Source organism: Hylaeus volcanicus, chromosome 1 (assembly GCF_026283585.1).
Source record: "Hylaeus volcanicus isolate JK05 chromosome 1, UHH_iyHylVolc1.0_haploid, whole genome shotgun sequence".
Classification (NCBI taxonomy): domain Eukaryota; kingdom Metazoa; phylum Arthropoda; class Insecta; order Hymenoptera; family Colletidae; genus Hylaeus; species Hylaeus volcanicus.
Window position 1 is genome coordinate 34,185,356 of NC_071976.1, and position 18,724 is coordinate 34,204,079.

The window sequence follows — 18,724 nt, forward strand, 5'->3', positions numbered from 1 at the left end:
TACCCCCCATTTCCGGCTCCTCCCCGACTTTTGGGACACCCTGTATACAAAATTATAATTTACTAACAATCAAATATCATATATCTCTTTACATTGTAATAGAATACATGGTAGAATATATTAATAATTAAAATGTTATCATCTTTACTATGTAGAAGATCGGCACAGTCACGCCGATGAATTATTTTATACTAAACATGATTGACATCCATGGATCAAAACCATAATATCTAGGCTTCAGTTGGTATCTACACTGCCTGCAGTGCTTTTACAAAAATAGCATGCAAGATTAAATGCATTATACTTAAAGTTTGTATTTGTATTCTAGTATTGTTTATGTATGGAGTGTATATTTGAACATTACAAGGCAAAATGTGGTTCGACTCCTTAATCATTCATGGAAATATGGAGTTATTTTGTAACTTCATACATAGCATGTGCAAGGTATTCAACATTTTTTGATGTTACTCCAGCCATTGATATTCTGCCATCTTTTGTCAAGTAAATACTGTAATTTTTCGTAAGTTTCTCTACCTGTAAATAAATATTATTGTGAATAACTTGATATGTATTACAAGTATTACGAACGAAAATGAAAACAAAGAAAATTGCTTATACCTCGGGAGCTTTAAGACCAGTATAACAAAACATTCCAATTTGGTCTGTAATGTGTATCCAGCTACGAGAGCTACCAAGCTTTTTTAGATTATCACTCAATTGTTGGCGGGCAGAAATAATACGGTCAGCCATTACTTTCACATCACGGAGCCACTGTTCTCTCAATTGAGAATCTCCTAATATCTCAGTAACAATCCTGGCGCCATTAATAGGAGGATTAGAATACATTGGCCTAATCAAAATCTTTAATTGCGAAAGTGTCCTGTCTGCTTCATCCTTGCTGGAAGTGACCAATGTAAATGCACCAACGCGTTCACCTATTTAAAATTGTATTAAAAATTTGCATTATTCATTATACTATTATTAAATAATAAAATTATGTTTACCATATAAACCCATATTTTTAGCATAGGATTGAGCTAAAGCAATTCTATGTCCGTCCTCGAGGAATAATTTAATTGCCAAAGAGTCTTTTTGTATAGATCCTAAAATTTTATATAAACATTTTTAAGAATATTCACTCAATTGTTTATTCGTTTGATTTTGATTTTTCACTATACCTGAAGCAAATCCTTGGTATGCCATATCAAAGAAAGGAAAAAGGTTTCTTTTCTTTATTACTGCTGACAATTCCTTCCATTGTTCTGGACTAGGATCGACACCCGTAGGATTATGTGCACATGCATGAAGAAGAATAATAGACTTCTCTGGAATTTTCTATAAAAAGTAATATCACGAATATTAATGCTAACATTACCTATAGGTATTAATACATAACATACTTCATATAGTTTATACACTACTTACAGATATATCTTCTAATGCACCCTGAAAATCTAATCCACAAGTTTTTGGATCATAATAACGGTAGAATTTTGTTGGGATCCTAGCAAGCTTAAATATAGGAACATGGTTTCCCCATGTAGGGGTTGACAAATATATTTCTTTATTGCCAGGAAAAAAATGTGATAAAAAATTTGCCCCAATACAAAGTGAACCTGTTCCAGAAATTCCTTGAACAGTAGCATTCTGTAAAATACCATTTGTTATAATACATGAAAAAGAACTTTTGTACATCACTTGAAGATGTATAATACACATACCAAACCATTTGGAACCACATTATTACCATCACCAAGTGCCAAGTTAATACTATGTTTACAAAATTCAGCATTTCCTGCTATCGGTGAATATTCTTTGTCCATTTCTTTATTTCTGATTTTTTCTTCTGCCTACAATTAATTTGATTCCGTTATGGAGCTGATTGTATCTTTGGTAAACGTTATTTTCTTCAAAATCTATGTATTATGAATAAAATTAAATTTTGTGCTACATACCATTCGGACACTTGGTAAGACAAATGGTTTACCATTATCATCTCTATAAGCACCAACTCCTAAATTAATTTTTTTAGGATTTTGATCTTTTTTGAATGCTTCTGTAATACCCAAAATTGCATCAGGTGGACCCATTTCTATGTGGGACCACCATGAACTATAACACAAAAAAATAGCTGTTTTAGTATTACTTTACAATTTCAAAATATCCTTATCAATCTTTAATTTAGCGAAAAACTCATTATTCAGGAAAAAAACTTTATTTACAAAATTTCTTAATGTACCGAATACATTATACATACAATACATACACGGAAAAAGGATTTTAGTAGGATTTTAATTTAGCTTTAATTAATAAATTGTTAAAAAAAAATTGCTATACACAGTATTCATTTCAAATATATAGAGAAACCACTCGAGTATTAATATTACATACTTCTTTTTCAAGAAATTGATATTTTACAAAAACGCAAAGGTTAAAAGGTCACTTAATTACTTTTGAATATAAATCTTACCTCATTGATCTAACGGTATATGAATTAACATTGCAATTGGTTTTAAATAAGGTACATATAGATGAGAGCGACATGAGTCTTGTACTTTGTGCCATTTTTTTGCAATATAATAAAACATAGACCTATTCCACGTTCCAATCAACTCTATTATCTACTGGACACCTCTGGATGTGGATGCTCTGGATCACTCTGGATTGCTTTGGATCAGGACGCAAAGCAAGTGCCAGCAAGTGGTGACGTTAACTACATCTATACGCGAAAACTGATATTCGCTCATGCGCATATGTATAATGCTATCCGGTAATGGCGATTGCGTGTTTGATCACATTTATCGCGAATTATATGAGTTGCAATAAATATGTACCTTTTATTTCATTTTATATTATTATTTAAGATATGTACATTGTATTTTATTTTGTATTATTATTTAACATTTCCTACATTCGTACAAACTATGCAAATCAATGAAGAACTTATACAATTCAGTAGTATTCGATTAATTCAAACGCAGGGCTGATGCAAACGTTGACTATTATATCACACTTATTAACCACAATCTACTATGTATCGTAATATTGTATAGGTCATAGGAGTAATCATGTATGGACTGTCACCACTGTTTTCGTCTCACATGTATGAAAATAATGTCTCAATTTAGCAATTATAAGCATACGATGTGTACATACTACACACTACATAGTTCTAACAGAAAATAAATATGTATTATTTGTATTTATATGTTTATATATTTTATTTGTTATGAGATATACATTGTTAGACTTGTCACTGTTAATATATTATAATATTATATTGTAATAGAGATAAGTATCGATATTTTATACAAACAATAGAATCAATAGAGTAAAATATTTTACTCACTATTGTGAGTTCGTTTTTAAAATAATGAATTTAAAATTTGTGACTTATTTCTTTGTAATAATAAATTTCTTGACTGTAAAAAAGATAGTTTTGTATATTAAGAATTTATCAAAACAAACTATAAATACATGTTATTCTCAACTGGGGCCCAAAGATATGACGATTACACTAACTCTTATGAAATCTGTTACACAATGTATTATTGAATAAGTTTTTTTGCACGATAACATTATCTTATATACATATGTGTCTTCGGTGACAAGTGACCATTTGTAATGGAAGATCAATTGAAAAAAAATGTCTAATTTTGTCTTCTACTCAATCGATCGACATATATCGCGATACAATTCTACAACTTTTTGTGCGATTTTTAATTTTATATTTTTTTATGTTTTTAAACAAATTCTAAAACAATATTTTTTCATATGTATATATATTATTACCTGATCAATAAACAATCACAAAATATTTGCATATCTTAAGATAAATTTATTTTATATTTTTTGGGTTGCGAAAAAAATCACAATCATAAATCGGGGTCGTGAATGAAAAAAGTTTAAGAAGCCCTGCTTTAACCTAATAGACTACTTATTATTAACAATTTACTAATAGACAATGTTACATGCAAATGGGAAAACAAATGCGAAAATGCTTTCGCGCAAGCAAAACAAGCTTTTTGCGCAAATAAGATCCTCACGCATTACGATCCCGACCTACCGTTGACCTTAGCTATCAATACTATCAATAATATATCGCATACGTATACAGGGTGTCCCAAAAATGTTGTAACACCTTGAAAGGGGTGGTTCGGGAGGTAATTTGAAACAACTTTTTCTTTAGCGAAAATGCTGTCCGAGATATTAACAAAAAACCCCGACCAATCAGAGTAGTAGTAGACTAATTGTAGTGTATATACACTTGCGTATATACTTTATTTTTATTCTACATATTGCGGAGCGATAGGCTCCATTGTATTAAAATTATATTAACATTGCTTTCAAAAGTAGCAGTTGACGCCATCTCTACTGTAAATGCACTGATAGAGTTTCGATTCTCGAGATTCGAGAGTACGTGTACCTATCGATAGTTTTCTTGTAAATGCGCTAAAATTGAATTGTGTCATCTTTTTTTCTGGTTTATGTTTACTTATCAAACAAATGATTTTATGAAATTTGTACTTATAATTACTATTCATTTATACTAATTTTCCATAATTGGGAGTCTCAAATCTACACATGTACATTTCTAAATTATGAACGTTATGATTAACTCTTCGCTCTTCATAAAGGAATGACCAGTTCTTGTTTTTAGCACACGTAATATTATGAATTCTTTCGACTACCTTGTCGAATTGCTTTTTACATTAAACAATACTTGATGTTTAGTCAACGATACATAGTTTAGTAAGCCAAATTCAACATGAAATGTGTTATACCAGGTGTAAATGTAAAAAGTACGTTGTGTATTATTTTATTTAGGTTATATTTTATTAACCTCTATTTTAGAGACTGTACATAATAATAAGAATTGTTTCTACATATTCGTGATAGTTTTAGCAAAAGCTATACATGCATTAGCAAGAATTGGAGATGAAATGTACATAGAACCGCAAGAAACTGGTATATCATTTCGTACTGTCAACATGGCAAATTCTGCGTATGCTGACTTTACAATGTTCCAAAACTATTTTTCGTGTTACGAATACGGTGATCTCCAAAAGAATGACGCATTGAAATGTAAAATTTCAATGAGGGTAATAATGAATCATTATGTTTTTATATAATATTATAAGTGATTCAATGTTTATATTTTACAGAGTGCTATGACAGTATTCAAAGCTCCAAATGTAATAGATAAACAGGTAGAAACATGTCACATCAGATTACAACCAGATGCATCTGAAATTTTCTTTATTTTAAAATATAAGAATAGTATTACCAAAACACATTTGTTACCCATATTGGATTGTGAAGTATTACAAGTATGTTTCATATATTTGTAATTGCTTCTGATTACTTCTTATTTGTTATTATTATCCATATTTTATAGACCGCATATGATAAGGATTCTGCATCAAATCAACTTTCTTCCCAACCCCGTGTATTGGGAGATGCTGTACATAATTTTCATCAAACTCTAATTGAGATAACAATGGAAGTTTCGTCGCAAAAACTGTTACTTAGAAATTATATAGACGAAACTTCAGGTAACTTATATCATGTAAATGATACGTTGTATTGTTAATTCTTTTTCTTGTTAAATGTGACTTTATATTTGTTCCAGGTTTATCGAATACAACTCGAACACAACTCGTGCTTGGCAAAGGCGAATTTGATCAATATAATATTAGTAAAGACACGTCAATTACATTTTGTATGAAGGAATTTAAAGCTATTTTGTCTTTGGCAGAAGTTATAGGTATACCAATTGGAATATATTTTGTAGAAGCTGGAAGGTAAGACTAAAATAAACGAAACACAAGTACTTCTTTAGTTATGTATAGATAAGTATCCACTGATATTTTCAGACCAGTCATATTTGCATTAAAAAACCCATCTCTTGAGGCAAATTTAGTACTGTCTACATTAAATTCTGATGCAGACAGTCAAACTGAAACAACGGTAATTGGTAAACAGGACAAATCTGTAAAACAAAGGACGAGAAATACGCGAGTTCCTAGGAAATCTTCCAAATCTACGAACAGAATAGGAAATAGGTCAACCAATATGAATAAAACGTCTGAAAATGCTACTGCTAAAAATACCCATTCAAATTTAATTGAGAAGAATTCAAATTTAATTTCTAAAGAAAAAGTTGATGTACAACCGAGTGTATCCGGTACAAGCCGGAGAAATGATCAAAGAAATGATCAAAGTAAAAATGGAGACAGTTGTTTGCTTGGTAAACAGAATACTGAAAGAGAATCTCATAATGATGGATCATCTAGACACAATGTAGCCGGACTCAGTAAAACGCCTACAAATGGAAAGAAATTAGTGAATTCTATATTTTCTTCGATAACAAAAAGAAAATCTAGTAATGATGAAATAGACCGGCAACAAGGACAAAATAATGATAAATCTAACGTGTTAGAAGACGAAGTACCAGATTCACCAACGCCGCCAGTCAAGAAGGCTCGTTTAATATTTCAGAAATGTTTCCAAAAGACTTTTGATCCAAGGACATTGCCTGGATATGATATAATTTTAGCTGAAGATTCGGATGAAGGTTGTAGCGAATAAAAGTTAAAAAGTTTAAATAAATCTTTTATGTCATTTTTTATGGAATTGTAATTTATCTTGAAGTATGTATTTATTCTGTTTTAATTAAACATATAGTAATGTTTTGAACAAAAAAAAAAGAATAAAGCTTTAAAATTGTTGAAATATGCACATTTTAATTGTAATGATGTTCCTGTTTCCATATTTGTCCGATCCGTGTAAATAAATTGAATGTAATAAAAGTCTTCTAGGTAGAGGATTACTATTTCAAATAATGTGAAAGCGCCATCTCCACTGCCGAGTATTGCCGAGGGCACTGGTGATGGCTGCTCATATCAGTATTAGAATAAAAAAAAATTTTAATATCAAAACATTAAATTAGAAACAAGGTATGTGATAAACTACTCTATAGTTAGTATATAAGACCATATAAAAATTACTTTTTGGTAGTCTTATAAACTAGATATAACGCTATAATAAAATAAGTGCAACAGGATAACATTGAAGCATGAGAATATGATAAATTGGTTGCAGCAGCATAGGATGAAACAGGTACATATTAAACATATGTACAGGGTGTCCAAAAATGTTGGAGGTCCTTGGAAGGGGTGGTTCGGGGGATGATTTGAAACAACTTATTCCTTAGTGAAAATATTGTCCGAGGCTACCGTAGCCTACGCTACCCGGAACGCTCCACCGGCATACTCGCCCTCTGATTGGTCGGGGATTTCTGAAGTCTCGGACAACATTTTCACTAAGGAAAAAGTTGTTTTAAATCATTCCCCGAACCACCCCCATTCAAGGACCTCCAACATTTTTGGGACACCCTGTATATATACAAAATTTTACTTGAGTGATGTCAATATTTACTTATGTTGTGTTTTTCAAATACAAAAATTTAGTCGTACATTGTAAACATATGTATAACAGCATTGCGTTTTTGAGGCATTGGTTTTGGGGTCCCCTTTTGATTAGGACCCTGGGCACTGGGACAATCTGGGACAATCATGTTTATCGTTGCGTAACTGAGTCACGTGATACTGTATCAAATATAAACAGATAGAAAACAATAGCAGACAACGTGGACGAGGGTATAATTATTGAGAAGTTCTGTCAATTAAAGTTTTAATGATTGAAAAATGAAGGGTTCCCTGAAATTTATTCTAAACCTGAGTAGTCTAACTACCGTAGGTTTCGGTGGTTGGTATTTTGGTAAATATTCGGAAAAGAAACGGTATTTCGATGCAGAAAAAGATGACAGTGAAACGAGTATTTTTCACAATATAAACATTAGAAAGATGCCTGGTTTGCCTTTGTTTGGAACAGTTTCTGCAGCCACTGCATACGTTCCCACGGAAACTGCAACAGATATGGGTTCAAAATTGTCAACAGCGTCAAGAGTGTCTGAAGTAAGTTACTGCTGATTTTAAATTATACATAACCTCAATATTACATGATCGCGGTCAATCATGTATTTATAATTGATATACGATATAATTCTTTTAGTATTCTGTGCATATACTGCTAATTCATTTAATTACATTCATATATAAAACAGATTATGAAATATGGTTTTCCTGGATTCGATAACATAAGATCGTTCGAGGATTTTGTACTTTCCTATGACAGAAGAAATAGGGTAGCTCATTGGGTGTTTGAACATTTAACCAAAGATAGACTACAACAGAACAATGAAATATCACGTAGTAAATGTGAATTCAAACCTGATCCAAGTATACATCCCTTTTTTAGGTAAGTATTTTCAGTCTCTAAGTATCTATATTTAAAAATTAATATTTTAATAAATTTATTGGTAATTAGATCAGACAATAGCGACTATAAAGGTAGTGGGTACGATCGAGGACATCTAGCAGCAGCAGGAAATCATAAAGTCAATCAAAGTCATATAGAACAAACATTTTTCCTCTCAAATATGGCACCGCAAGTGGGTGTAGGTTTTAATAGAGATGCTTGGAATAGATTAGAAAAATATGTTAGAAATTTAACTAAAATGTATAAGGATGTGTTTGTTTGTACAGGACCTTTATATTTGCCAAAGTAAGTGAAAGTCTCAAATTCTTATTTATTTCTTTTGTCAATTATGTAATTAATTTAATTATATTATTAATACAGAAAAGAGGCTGATGGGAGGAAATATGTACGTTACGAAGTTATTGGTACAAATCATGTAGCTGTACCCACACATTTTTATAAAATAATTGTTCTCGAAACAAACGACTCAAAATTAGAAATGGAAGCATTTGTAATGCCAAATGCTCCTATAGCTGACAATACTCCTTTAACAAATTTTCAGGTAAATTATTTATTTTTGTATAGTATAATATTGTTGTATATGCTTATATAGTTGATACTAATGTAAACATTACGATAGGTACCACCAGAGAGTATAGAACGTGCTGCTGGACTTTTATTTTTCGACAAGATATCACGTGATAAATTGAGTAAAATAAATGGGAAGAAGATTGGTTGGTCTTAATAGATTTATAAAATTAGACTAAATACTAAATGGAAAATGACTTTACAAAAATCAAATATAGGTGTACATAAATATTTTTCTCATCTCTAGTCAAATTTTAGAAAAATTTTTCAAATGTTTGTACATATTCAAAAGTAATAATTTTATGTTATTACGTAATTATTTGTACATACACGTTGTGAAAGTGAAATGGAATATTTCAAGTATTTTAATTTTTATTGGTTTTTGTACATTCAATTAACGAAAGTATTTTATAATTATAGATCCACATATATTGCATGTTGTCACATTTTGTCATAAAATAAGTACATGAAAATCGCATGCATACGTATTTATGTGTTCTTAGTACCCACAATTTCAGTCTTGAAGAAACATTGACGATATTCACTTTTCGGTATACGTTGAACAAAGATTATTATTTACAGCTCGAAAGCGTAATATGATTATTCAAAAATTTTCAATATAAACTATTGCCGTAATAAATTTTGCGTGTGCTTCTGATCGATACCACATTACACTACACAGTATGTTTTACATCAAGTATAATGCCAATTCATCGAATACATTAATTAAATATTAAGCATACTCGGTACACGTCAACCTCTATGTATTTGTTGATAACAAATTTTGCTTCTGTAACGTTCGATATAGTGAATACGTACTGGCATTAATTTAAACTCCATACATCGGATAAACAGTAAGTCGATGTTGATGTATTTAAAAGTATTAATAGTATTAATAATGATACGTCAGGTCATCTGTTTCCTCAAAGAATTAAAACTATTAGCTACAATTATCAACATGCTAATTACTATTGAAAGATGATATTTTCATCAGTAACAGCTCTATATCAATCATATTAACAGATGAGAAAAACTCTCGCTATTACTTTGGTCGCGGTAGTAAATAATTACGTACCAAATAATATTCGTTATTAAATACTATATTTATATAAAACGCTATTGGTAGAGTCGTTAATAATTTCTTCAACTTATAATCTAGTTTATGTACAAAATTAACAAGTGCGGCGATACTGTGAAACGTAGAAACGCACCGACGATAAGTACTGTGTAAGTCATGATAAACAACATCAACGACATCTTTTTTTTACAAACAAGGTTCCGATATATTCGCAATATAATCGTTAACATAACTGCACTATAATAATTCATAACGTATCCGCATCAGCTGCCTTGAATCTAATGAGCAGAATAAGAATAATGAATACTATTATGCTTGAGAGATCTCAAATATACGCACTCGAGTTTAACGCGTTTCTGGAATGCGTACACCTTCAATGTTTCGTATTCATTGCTTATAAATAAAATCTCTTTTTAAGTAGGGTAAATTAGGCACTAAAATGGACGGGTCTCGTTGCTTAGGAGCTTCTCTCGAGTATTGCTTGTTTGTTAAGGACACTTAATGGAGATTTAAGTACACTTTGTGTAAATACACGATTTTCGTCCAAATCACTTGCATGGCCGATATGCAAACGTGCCAATACATTCTCCTCTTTCATGTGAACATTTGAAAAAATCGTTTTTACGACGAATTATTACACAATAGATCGATTTAACGCTTATTCGATAATTCTTTGATACCGAAGCTGCGATTACGACAGGGTTGGGCAGTGGTTATTTGGTGATTATTTTTTGCAATAATCACTCACAGTTGTCAGATTTAGTTATCGTAAACTACTTTTGCAATTTGTAACCTTTCAGAGGTAATTAATTATTTGTTATTCAGTAATCGTAATTACTGATTTTTCGTTGATCGTTCATCATGGATTACATTGTGCCCAACACTGGATTACGATGATAGCCCTAACGTGTTTCATTTTTAGCGCCTGTCTTGGACTCTTCGAGATTAGTTATCGTATCTGGCAATGTTTACTTAACAAGTTCGCTACCACCATTCAATTGGCAAACCACAGTTTAAGCAACATTTGTAGTAGTTTTAGTTAACCCTTTCAGTCTAGTTTCGTTTAAATAATAATTTATTTTTAAACAGTTAGAGACAAGTTGTAGAAATCCAGTGTAAAATATTTAGCAAAAGATCATTGCATAATTTCATTAGTATGCATGTATACATAATAAAAGTATGTGCAAATAAACATTATGCAACACAAAATTACTAACTTTAACATATTATGTATACTTATGTCTCTATCAAGCTTGAATGGGTTAATGCAGTATATGGTTTTTTTTTAATTGTGCAAATAAAATGTACTAAATTAATAATAGGCTAATTGACTGCTTCAAATAATATGTCACCCAGATCATTTTGAACAATGTGACACTAGTTCATACACTCCAATTTCTATAATTGAAATATTTTTAAATACAAAGCCTCTATAAGTGGAAGCTTTACTCATTTCCCTATGTAAATCCTCGATAGCTAAAAAAATAAACAAAAGCTGACTCAAAGTTGTGCACACAGCTGCTTCATCTCTACAATTCGAAACATAATTCATTGATTTTTATAATTTGTTTCTGCCTTCTATATTTTGTGTTGCACTATGCTACTTTTTCTATCTCTGCACTAGTAAAAAAATCGATAACGTTATTGATTTGATAAGTGAAGTACATTGAGACATACATTACATAATAAATTCATTGATATCAGTACTGAATCTGTTCAAAATTTACTCGAATATCTTATACATCTTATTCCTCTTACTCGGTCAACCAAAATTATTCAACAATTCTATTAAAATAAAATTTATCATAATCAAAGATAACTAATCACAATACATCACTTTAATCATCAGTCATTGTCAGTAAGCACTTTCGGTCAGTTGGAACAACTTTGAACTTAACACATTCGCGATCGCTGACGTGAATTCACGTCATTTCAAATTCTATTCCTGGTTGTCTATTATCTACCTTAAAAGTAAGTGTACGTATTATGAAAATCTTTTTATTTTAAATTTATATTTACAACATTGATTCAAAACGTTTTGTAATTTTTATCTTCGCCCTAACGATACACGTTTGCATCAACCAGCTTCAGAATTTCATTATTTTCGCCGGTGCTCAGTATTAGAAACGTGAAAAATCTGCAGATCGCGAATGTGTTAAGTACAATAAAAATAGTATTGTATTTTGAATTTGACCTTACAGTTGTCACTGCATTTGGTTCCTTAGATACCCCTGTATGAAAAACCTGCTTACCTCTGCAAGTCGAAACCTCTATACCTTGAAACAATTTTCATTTTTCTTCCTCGAGGTTTGACTGTGCTGCATTTACTTATGAAGACATGGAATACAAAACTCATCGCTGCAACATATACATAACGTTGGTCTTTCACGAGAATCAGCGCGTCACGCATATGCGATGGTAGCGAACATGTTAATTCCTTAGGACAATCTGATAACATGGTGATCAGAAGCGTGGACTAGAAAACGCGATGAAACCTTATTATTTTCTTACTGGACCCCATGGAAATGACCAACGCTGACATTTCACCGATCAGAATTCATCGACACTAATGATGACCGACACCAGTTTTGATCGACGCAAATATTGACCGCGATACACATTTTTTCCATGGACAATTACATACATTACAGTAGATAAATGTTTTAATTAAACGCTCATCATAATTAAACGTAGAGAATGCGTATCGCGGTCAATCAAAACTAGTTTCAGTGAATCTTGGTGGGTGAAGTCTGTGTATTCGGCCATTTTCATGGTACCCTTCTTACTTGCTGTTCGAAAGCAGTTTTATCGAGAGGACGGTTCGATAGATAACGCAATTCCCATAGATAAACACTGCAAAATGCGCGTATTCTCAAAAGACTAGGATTTGTCGACGCGGAACAACCGTAACTTGCCCCCCTCGTCGCGAATGTTTTTTCTTTTTAGATTAATCTCTCCTCAGGCGGCGGCTTCATCACGTTGTCCATCTCTACACGCGGATTACTAAACTCTTGAGCACTAGGACTATAAGTTCCCCTGGTCGCTCGTTTCTTCCTAGCCATCATAAACAATGCGATTAAAGAGCCGGCTGCGATGAGGAAGAGACATCCGACGATAGGGCCAACGATCACAGCTATATCGAATGCTTGGCTTCCCAAGAAGTGCTCCGTCTAAAGAGAAGTTAGAGAGTCTAAAGTTTAGCATAAGTCCACATACCTTTTGGTTATATTTACCATGTATTTATTACGTAACATTGTATCATAAATGCATAAAATTCGCAATCTATTCATAATACGTTATAGTCGAACATACCTCTGTGCAATTTTGTCCGGTATATTCCGGTGTGCATAGACATTTGTAACCACCGTCATCGCTACATTTACACGTACCACCATTCTGGCAGTAATCCTGAAAGAAGTAAATGTTATGTGAATAAGACAAAAATTTATCATCGATCCATGCAGTGTCGAACTAAGATTTTTAGATCTCCGGGCTACAAGTATTGCGAGGCCTCCATTAACATTTATAAATAGAAACAAGAACATTAAAGAATATGAAATTAATTTTTACAAGGTTAAATGGCAATTAAATCTGAAGCATTTGTTTTGCGTAATTACTTAAGACACATTCATGACCTGCTTCGATTTATGAAAGAAACAAAGGTTTTTAATGAAGTAATACAAGTAAACTTTAACGTTCCCATCGCTAATAATTTAAGAGTTGATGCGATGTTAATCTAGATTAAAAAAAAAAGTCGTTCTAAAATGTTAATAAGTTGCAAGATTCTAAGACCTTGCAGCTGATAAGATCCCTGAGCCTCTAAACCCTTAATTCGGCCCTGTGTGGAGATAGAAAAGTTTGCTAAAAAATCAGTACCCCTCTACAAGGATTCACCATTCCGCAATTGTATCCGCAATAACCCGGATCACAAATGCACTGGTAAGTCCCTGGTAAATTTTCACATCGACCGTGACCACAGTCTGTCGTTGAATCCTGGCATTCGTCTATATCGTAAGAACAATCGCCTCCGGTATAGCCAGTATCGCTACAGTCACAGGTGAAATTGTTTACGCCGTCGTAACACTTTCCATCGTTTTTACATGGTGTATTTCCGTCAGCATCTGGTGCGCAGTCATCGATATTAATTTCGCAATATAGTCCAGAGTAACCAGGTAGACATATACATCGAGGTGCCTAACGATTAAAAAGTAATATATTAGTGGAATCAGAAAAGCCTTAGTACTAAATTTGTTTTACAATATTTTCGTGAAAAATGTTTTTTCTAGCTAGAAACTAATGGTGTTCGAACCTGATACATGGAGTCGCATCTACCACCATTTTGACATTTTCGCCCCGACACTTCGCAGTAAGGAACGTCACAAATTGAACCTTCGTAACCAGTCGTACAGGTGCAAGTGAAATTGTCACCAGTCTTAGAATTCACGACGTCCGTGCAAACGCCATGATTGCAAGGTTTGTTTTCGCATGTAATTAAACGGAAATTCTGGCACAGCTCGCCGGTAAATTGATCTGGACATTCGCAGTGAAAGGATCCACGATCATTCAAGCACACTCCGTCGTGCTGACAAGGACTGAGAAGTAGGCACTCGTTTATGTCGTCGTCGCATCTAGCATAAAGATAAAGATAGATAAGATATAAAGAAGATATAGAAGCAAGAAATTGTTATGGTATATTTGCGGAATTCAGTGTGTATACACATAGACAAAAGTCGGTGTCGGTGAAACGGTCTCGATGCAAATATTGTCGGCGAAACGATTGTCTGTTTCTTTACTTAAGAACTTATTAATGCAGGGTTCCCCAGGTTTTTCCAACCAAACTGCGTCGAAACGTTCTGCTTCATAATTACAGCACATCTTTAATTAGGATTTTGAAACTTTGTTCATATAAGATTTTTATCCTACCAACGAACCACTAGCACAGTTTGATCAGAAAATCCTAGGGTTCTCTTCAGTGCAGTAGAATATACTCACAGCCATCCTTGCCAGCCACTGTTGCACACGCAGGTGTAATTAGCAATTCCGTCCACACATGTCGCTTCGTTTTCACATTTATTGTCGATACACTCGTCAATGTTAAAAGAACAGTCTTCTTCCGTGTAACCCGGTGGGCATTCGCAGACGTAACTATTTGCTTTGTCAAGACAGTAACCGCCATTTTTGCAATCTACGTCGAAGCAAAGTTGACAACCGATACTCTCGTGATGGGTCGAGTTATTTTCCTGTAGCGCCAAGTATTCAAGGGGCGTAAAATTAGCGTTCTGATAAACCTCTTCATATGTGAAGTAATGTAGCAGCATGCTGCCAATTCGTACTTCGCCCAAACATCCTTTGAAAGCTTCGCCTGAAAAGTAAAATGTGTTTTTCAGTCGAAAGAAGATGAACGGTTAGCTTGGAGTTTGGTAAAGTGTCAAACGATTTAACATTTATGCAAGCTGAAGGTGGACGACATCCGACAACGAGGATGTAAGAATCTAATGTATAAGTAGAGAACAGAGAAAGTGGAGGATGCGCATTCAGAGCAGCGTGGATAGCGGTTAGCGAATAATGTGTAAGATGAAGAGAAGAATTCGATCGGGATATTACCTGACATTACACTGTGAGGTGGCGAGACAGTGGTCAATATACGTTCGGCGAACTCTATAGAATTATCTTGAATGCCGCTTCTATTCTCTAACATCTGTTTACTAGAACCGACGGTCACGTAATTGTGTCTGTCGGAGAAAGTGGAACCTAGCCCACCCAGGGTGACCGTTCCAGTTACCAGTAAATCATACCACAGAGAGAAACTGAAGTTTGGGGAGACGTACCACGCGCTCTCCTCGTTATAATTTGCATACCCGCACTCCATGGAATTGTTGTTTAATTTCAATACTATGGACGACCAGTTTCCGTCGGCTTCGACTTTAGCAAAGTTCAGCGTCCCTTGATTTTGCATATCCAAGCGCCAGGAAACCGTAATCTTGTCTTTGTAAACGGAAACCGTGAAGTGCTGGTCGCCAACGTGGGGCGCGATGTGCATCAGGGTGCCACCTGTGTTTGATCGATATTTAATTTGGATGCCATCGATCGACGAGTCGGTTACGTTCTTCTCCTCCACCTGATTGTAAACGTAAGTGAAGGACGTCGTTACTCCGTCGAAGGTGGCATTGGCGATGCATTCGTAGCCGTCGTCGAGATTTTGACACTTGGATCCGGTCGGGCAATCTTGCAGTTGGCAGAATTCCATTTCCTGGCAAGTCTTCCCGGTATAGCCCCGCGGGCATTGGCACCAGAAGTCGTTCCATGTGACGTGACAGGTACCGTTGTGGTTGCACGGACTGCTCACGCAGACGTTGTCGGAGATTACACCCTCGAGGACTTTGTCGTAGTCGAAGGTTACGTTACCAAACTGTATTGGCGGTGGAATGTCGTTTGCCTTTAAAATTATTTGTTGTTATAGCCATGATTTAGAAAGTGGAAGTCAAAGCGTTTATTACAAATAATAACATGCTTGTATCGACTATTTGCCTAATATTTCACGTTTCGAATCAGACAGATTAAAATATCATGCTACATTTCAATTTTTACCTTTAACGGGAAGAATTCGACGACCATAGTTTCAATGCCATTCGATATCTGGACATCTTGAATAATCCCTTTGAAATTAACCTGCGGAGCTTGTGGTACGTCTATTTGACGATTGTCGACTTGTCGTATGTACCTAGACGCTTGTGGCAAGCCACCCAAATACAGGACTGTCACGTTCAATTGACCCGACGCGCTGATGGTTTTTCGGAAATACTCGGTGCCATTAATTCTTACTTGCACCAACGTAACGTTTCTGATCACTTGTATCAGATGATTGTTCCCGTCGTTTAGTTTCACGCCACCGACTGTATACGCTTCTGTGCCGTTGAACTGAATTCTAACAAGCAACTCGCCACTTTCCAACTGGGCTGCTATGTAAGTTTTTTCCTGGGGCTTGAAATCCGTCTGCGAACTTGGCTCCGATCCTAAGTAGAATATGTCACCTCTGTCCTGCCTCGTGCGAATAAACATGGAAATATCGACGATTGATCTGACCGACCGTCTTGCAACGTCGGACACTTTCACTGTCACGTATCCATTCGTAATGTTCTCGTATCCGAACGTGGCAGCTGTCATATTATATTGGCAGGTGTGACCGAGGTATGGTCGCTCGCATTTGCAGGAAAAATCACGCCATCTGTCCGTGCAGTGACCACCGTTCTTACAAGGATTCGGGGAACATTGAGCCTCTCGAGGACAACCTGGTTCAACGTCCTCCATGGACACAGTCTTCAACGAGGTACCAGAGTACACCTAGACATAAGTTTTCTCATTATGTAGTGGTTGTCTAGATAAATATTCGATTTTATACTCGATATTCTATATTCTATACTTATTACAATTTATTCTCTATATTTTATTTACTTTTTCCCATTAAATAGAATGACCATAATGGCACTCATACTACCGTACATCAAACACCCTTAAATTCTTTGCGTAACAGAACACAACATACCCACTCTCCGTTAATAACGACATCCTCGGTGCAGCCCACAAAGAAAGAAGGACCATGGGTCAATCGTCGCAAGTAGCTAGTGGTACCGCCGACGTAGGTCATTGGAAAGGACGTGTGATTAGAATTAGAAGCCTCGTTCAAGCTAATAGGATAAATCGTCTGTTCTTCGTTGGCTGAGAGTACCAAATGCGTAGCGTTGATCGCAACAAACACTTTCTGCCAATTGGAATCGTTTAAACCGCTACCGATGAACACGCCTTCCCATTTGTTTAGGAGGCTCGAGTGTAGATTTAATTTGCCGTTTACAAGTTCGAGAATGTAAAACGTCGATCCTTTCCCGATAGCGAGCAATCCGTTGGGCAGGGTTGTCCGAAACCGAAACTGTATGTCGTATCCTTCGTCGCGGGTAGTATTCACCAGAACGTAGGAACTCCCACTCAAGGACATTGTCGTTATCTACGAATAAAAAGAATTTATACAAAATATAACAGAGATAAAAACGATCGATAACCATTGATTTTCATCACGGTTTTTCTTCATAAATAAATAGTAAGTTCACCTAAGAAAGATACAGAATTAATTACTATATCTAATACTTCAAGACTACTGAAATCGATGAGGTCGTTAATAATATACATAATTACTAAATCCTCTACCGTTTACTTCTACGAAGGCTGAAGTACACAACGCAGGAACTTACATAATCACAGATTTCCCCATGGTATCCGTTCGGGCAGGTACAATTGAATTTGTGTATAGTCTCGTCAACAAGATACGGCCAACAAGTACCACCGTTTTGACACGCGTTTCCTTGACAACCGATGAGCTCCACAGAACAGTTTTTCCCGCCATATCCCGGATCACAAGTGCAAGTATAATCAGCTCTTCCATCGATGCATCCACCGTGCTCGCATGGCTGGTATCTCGTGCATTCGTCGATATCGTGCTGGCAATGATCGCCCTCATAACCCTCGTCGCATTCGCAGGTGTAGCCACCGATACGATCTACGCAGGTTCCCGCTTGGCATGGGCTGCTATCGCATTCGTTAACATTTACTTCGCAATTTTTCCCCGTAACACCTTGCACGCACAGACACTCGTACCTGAAACAGAAATTAATATTCGTTATTAATATTCTTCGTATAAAACCTTGTTTATCCGCACTTTGCTTATACGAATAAAATCAAGCTCAG

General features: G+C 34.8%; 4 protein-coding genes across 8 annotated transcripts in view; 2 read left to right on the top strand and 2 right to left on the bottom strand.

Annotated features, from left to right (window-relative positions):
* Positions 1-7: 7 nt before the first annotated feature.
* LOC128876863 (aspartate aminotransferase, mitochondrial) lies at positions 8-2,733 on the bottom strand. The gene is made up of 8 exons (XM_054123618.1): positions 2,471-2,733; positions 1,956-2,112; positions 1,722-1,850; positions 1,426-1,647; positions 1,179-1,335; positions 1,005-1,103; positions 619-935; positions 8-534 (listed from the first exon to the last, which is right to left on the bottom strand). Exons 1-8 carry the CDS (start codon positions 2,563-2,565, stop codon positions 412-414), a joined length of 1,299 nt encoding a protein of 432 aa, XP_053979593.1. The 5' UTR covers positions 2,566-2,733; the 3' UTR covers positions 8-411.
* A 1,737-nt stretch (positions 2,734-4,470) lies between these two features.
* LOC128876848 (cell cycle checkpoint control protein RAD9A) lies at positions 4,471-6,731 on the top strand. 2 transcript variants are annotated; one of them, XM_054123581.1, is made up of 6 exons: positions 4,471-4,802; positions 4,900-5,102; positions 5,166-5,330; positions 5,399-5,555; positions 5,633-5,804; positions 5,877-6,731. In XM_054123581.1, the coding sequence occupies exons 1-6, from the start codon at positions 4,769-4,771 to the stop codon at positions 6,589-6,591; spliced, it is 1,446 nt and encodes a 481-aa protein (XP_053979556.1). In that variant the 5' UTR covers positions 4,471-4,768; the 3' UTR covers positions 6,592-6,731. The 2 variants fall into 2 exon arrangements, with proteins under 2 accessions (XP_053979556.1, XP_053979566.1); XM_054123591.1 differs by lacking the exon at positions 4,471-4,802 and having other exon boundaries at positions 4,946-5,085.
* Positions 6,732-7,160: 429 nt separating this feature from the next.
* LOC128876874 (endonuclease G, mitochondrial-like) lies at positions 7,161-9,398 on the top strand. Of its 2 annotated transcripts, XM_054123655.1 has the most exons (6): positions 7,164-7,661; positions 7,762-7,979; positions 8,129-8,322; positions 8,392-8,628; positions 8,704-8,884; positions 8,963-9,398. In XM_054123655.1, the coding sequence occupies exons 2-6, from the start codon at positions 7,869-7,871 to the stop codon at positions 9,065-9,067; spliced, it is 828 nt and encodes a 275-aa protein (XP_053979630.1). In that variant the 5' UTR covers positions 7,164-7,661; positions 7,762-7,868; the 3' UTR covers positions 9,068-9,398. The 2 variants fall into 2 exon arrangements, with proteins under 2 accessions (XP_053979619.1, XP_053979630.1); XM_054123644.1 differs by having other exon boundaries at positions 7,161-7,979.
* Positions 9,399-9,547: 149 nt separating this feature from the next.
* Positions 9,548-18,724, bottom strand: part of LOC128876704 (protein crumbs) — a 50,490-nt gene continuing 41,313 nt past the window's right edge. For all 3 annotated transcript variants that reach the window (XM_054123282.1, XM_054123290.1, XM_054123271.1), the window contains 9 exons: positions 18,232-18,634; positions 17,532-17,987; positions 16,577-17,329; positions 15,593-16,424; positions 14,981-15,350; positions 14,298-14,616; positions 13,865-14,182; positions 13,301-13,396; positions 9,548-13,158 (listed from right to left, as the gene is read on the bottom strand). In XM_054123282.1, the coding sequence (XP_053979257.1) occupies positions 12,931-13,158; positions 13,301-13,396; positions 13,865-14,182; positions 14,298-14,616; positions 14,981-15,350; positions 15,593-16,424; positions 16,577-17,329; positions 17,532-17,987; positions 18,232-18,634 (3,775 nt within the window). In that variant the 3' untranslated portion in view covers positions 9,548-12,930. The remainder of the gene's footprint in view (positions 13,159-13,300; positions 13,397-13,864; positions 14,183-14,297; positions 14,617-14,980; positions 15,351-15,592; positions 16,425-16,576; positions 17,330-17,531; positions 17,988-18,231; positions 18,635-18,724) is intronic.

Excerpts from the sequence above, each read along its gene's own strand:
- LOC128876863 (XM_054123618.1), bottom strand. The coding sequence starts at position 2,565 with ATGGCACAAAGTACAAGACTCATGTCGCTCTCATCTATATGTACCTTA. Across the intron at positions 1,336-1,425 it reads GTGCATTAGAAGATATATCT|AAAATTCCAGAGAAGTCTAT; the intron begins GTAAGTAGTGTA and ends TACTTTTTATAG. Across the intron at positions 535-618 it reads CTGGTCTTAAAGCTCCCGAG|GTAGAGAAACTTACGAAAAA; the intron begins GTATAAGCAATT and ends ATTTATTTACAG.
- LOC128876874 (XM_054123644.1), top strand. The coding sequence starts at position 7,710 with ATGAAGGGTTCCCTGAAATTTATTCTAAACCTGAGTAGTCTAACTACC. Across the intron at positions 8,323-8,391 it reads AGTATACATCCCTTTTTTAG|ATCAGACAATAGCGACTATA; the intron begins GTAAGTATTTTC and ends ATTGGTAATTAG. Across the intron at positions 8,629-8,703 it reads GGACCTTTATATTTGCCAAA|AAAAGAGGCTGATGGGAGGA; the intron begins GTAAGTGAAAGT and ends TTATTAATACAG.
- LOC128876848 (XM_054123581.1), top strand. The coding sequence starts at position 4,769 with ATGAAATGTGTTATACCAGGTGTAAATGTAAAAA. Across the intron at positions 4,803-4,899 it reads ACCAGGTGTAAATGTAAAAA|TTTTAGCAAAAGCTATACAT; the intron begins GTACGTTGTGTA and ends TATTCGTGATAG. Across the intron at positions 5,103-5,165 it reads AATGTAAAATTTCAATGAGG|AGTGCTATGACAGTATTCAA; the intron begins GTAATAATGAAT and ends TATATTTTACAG.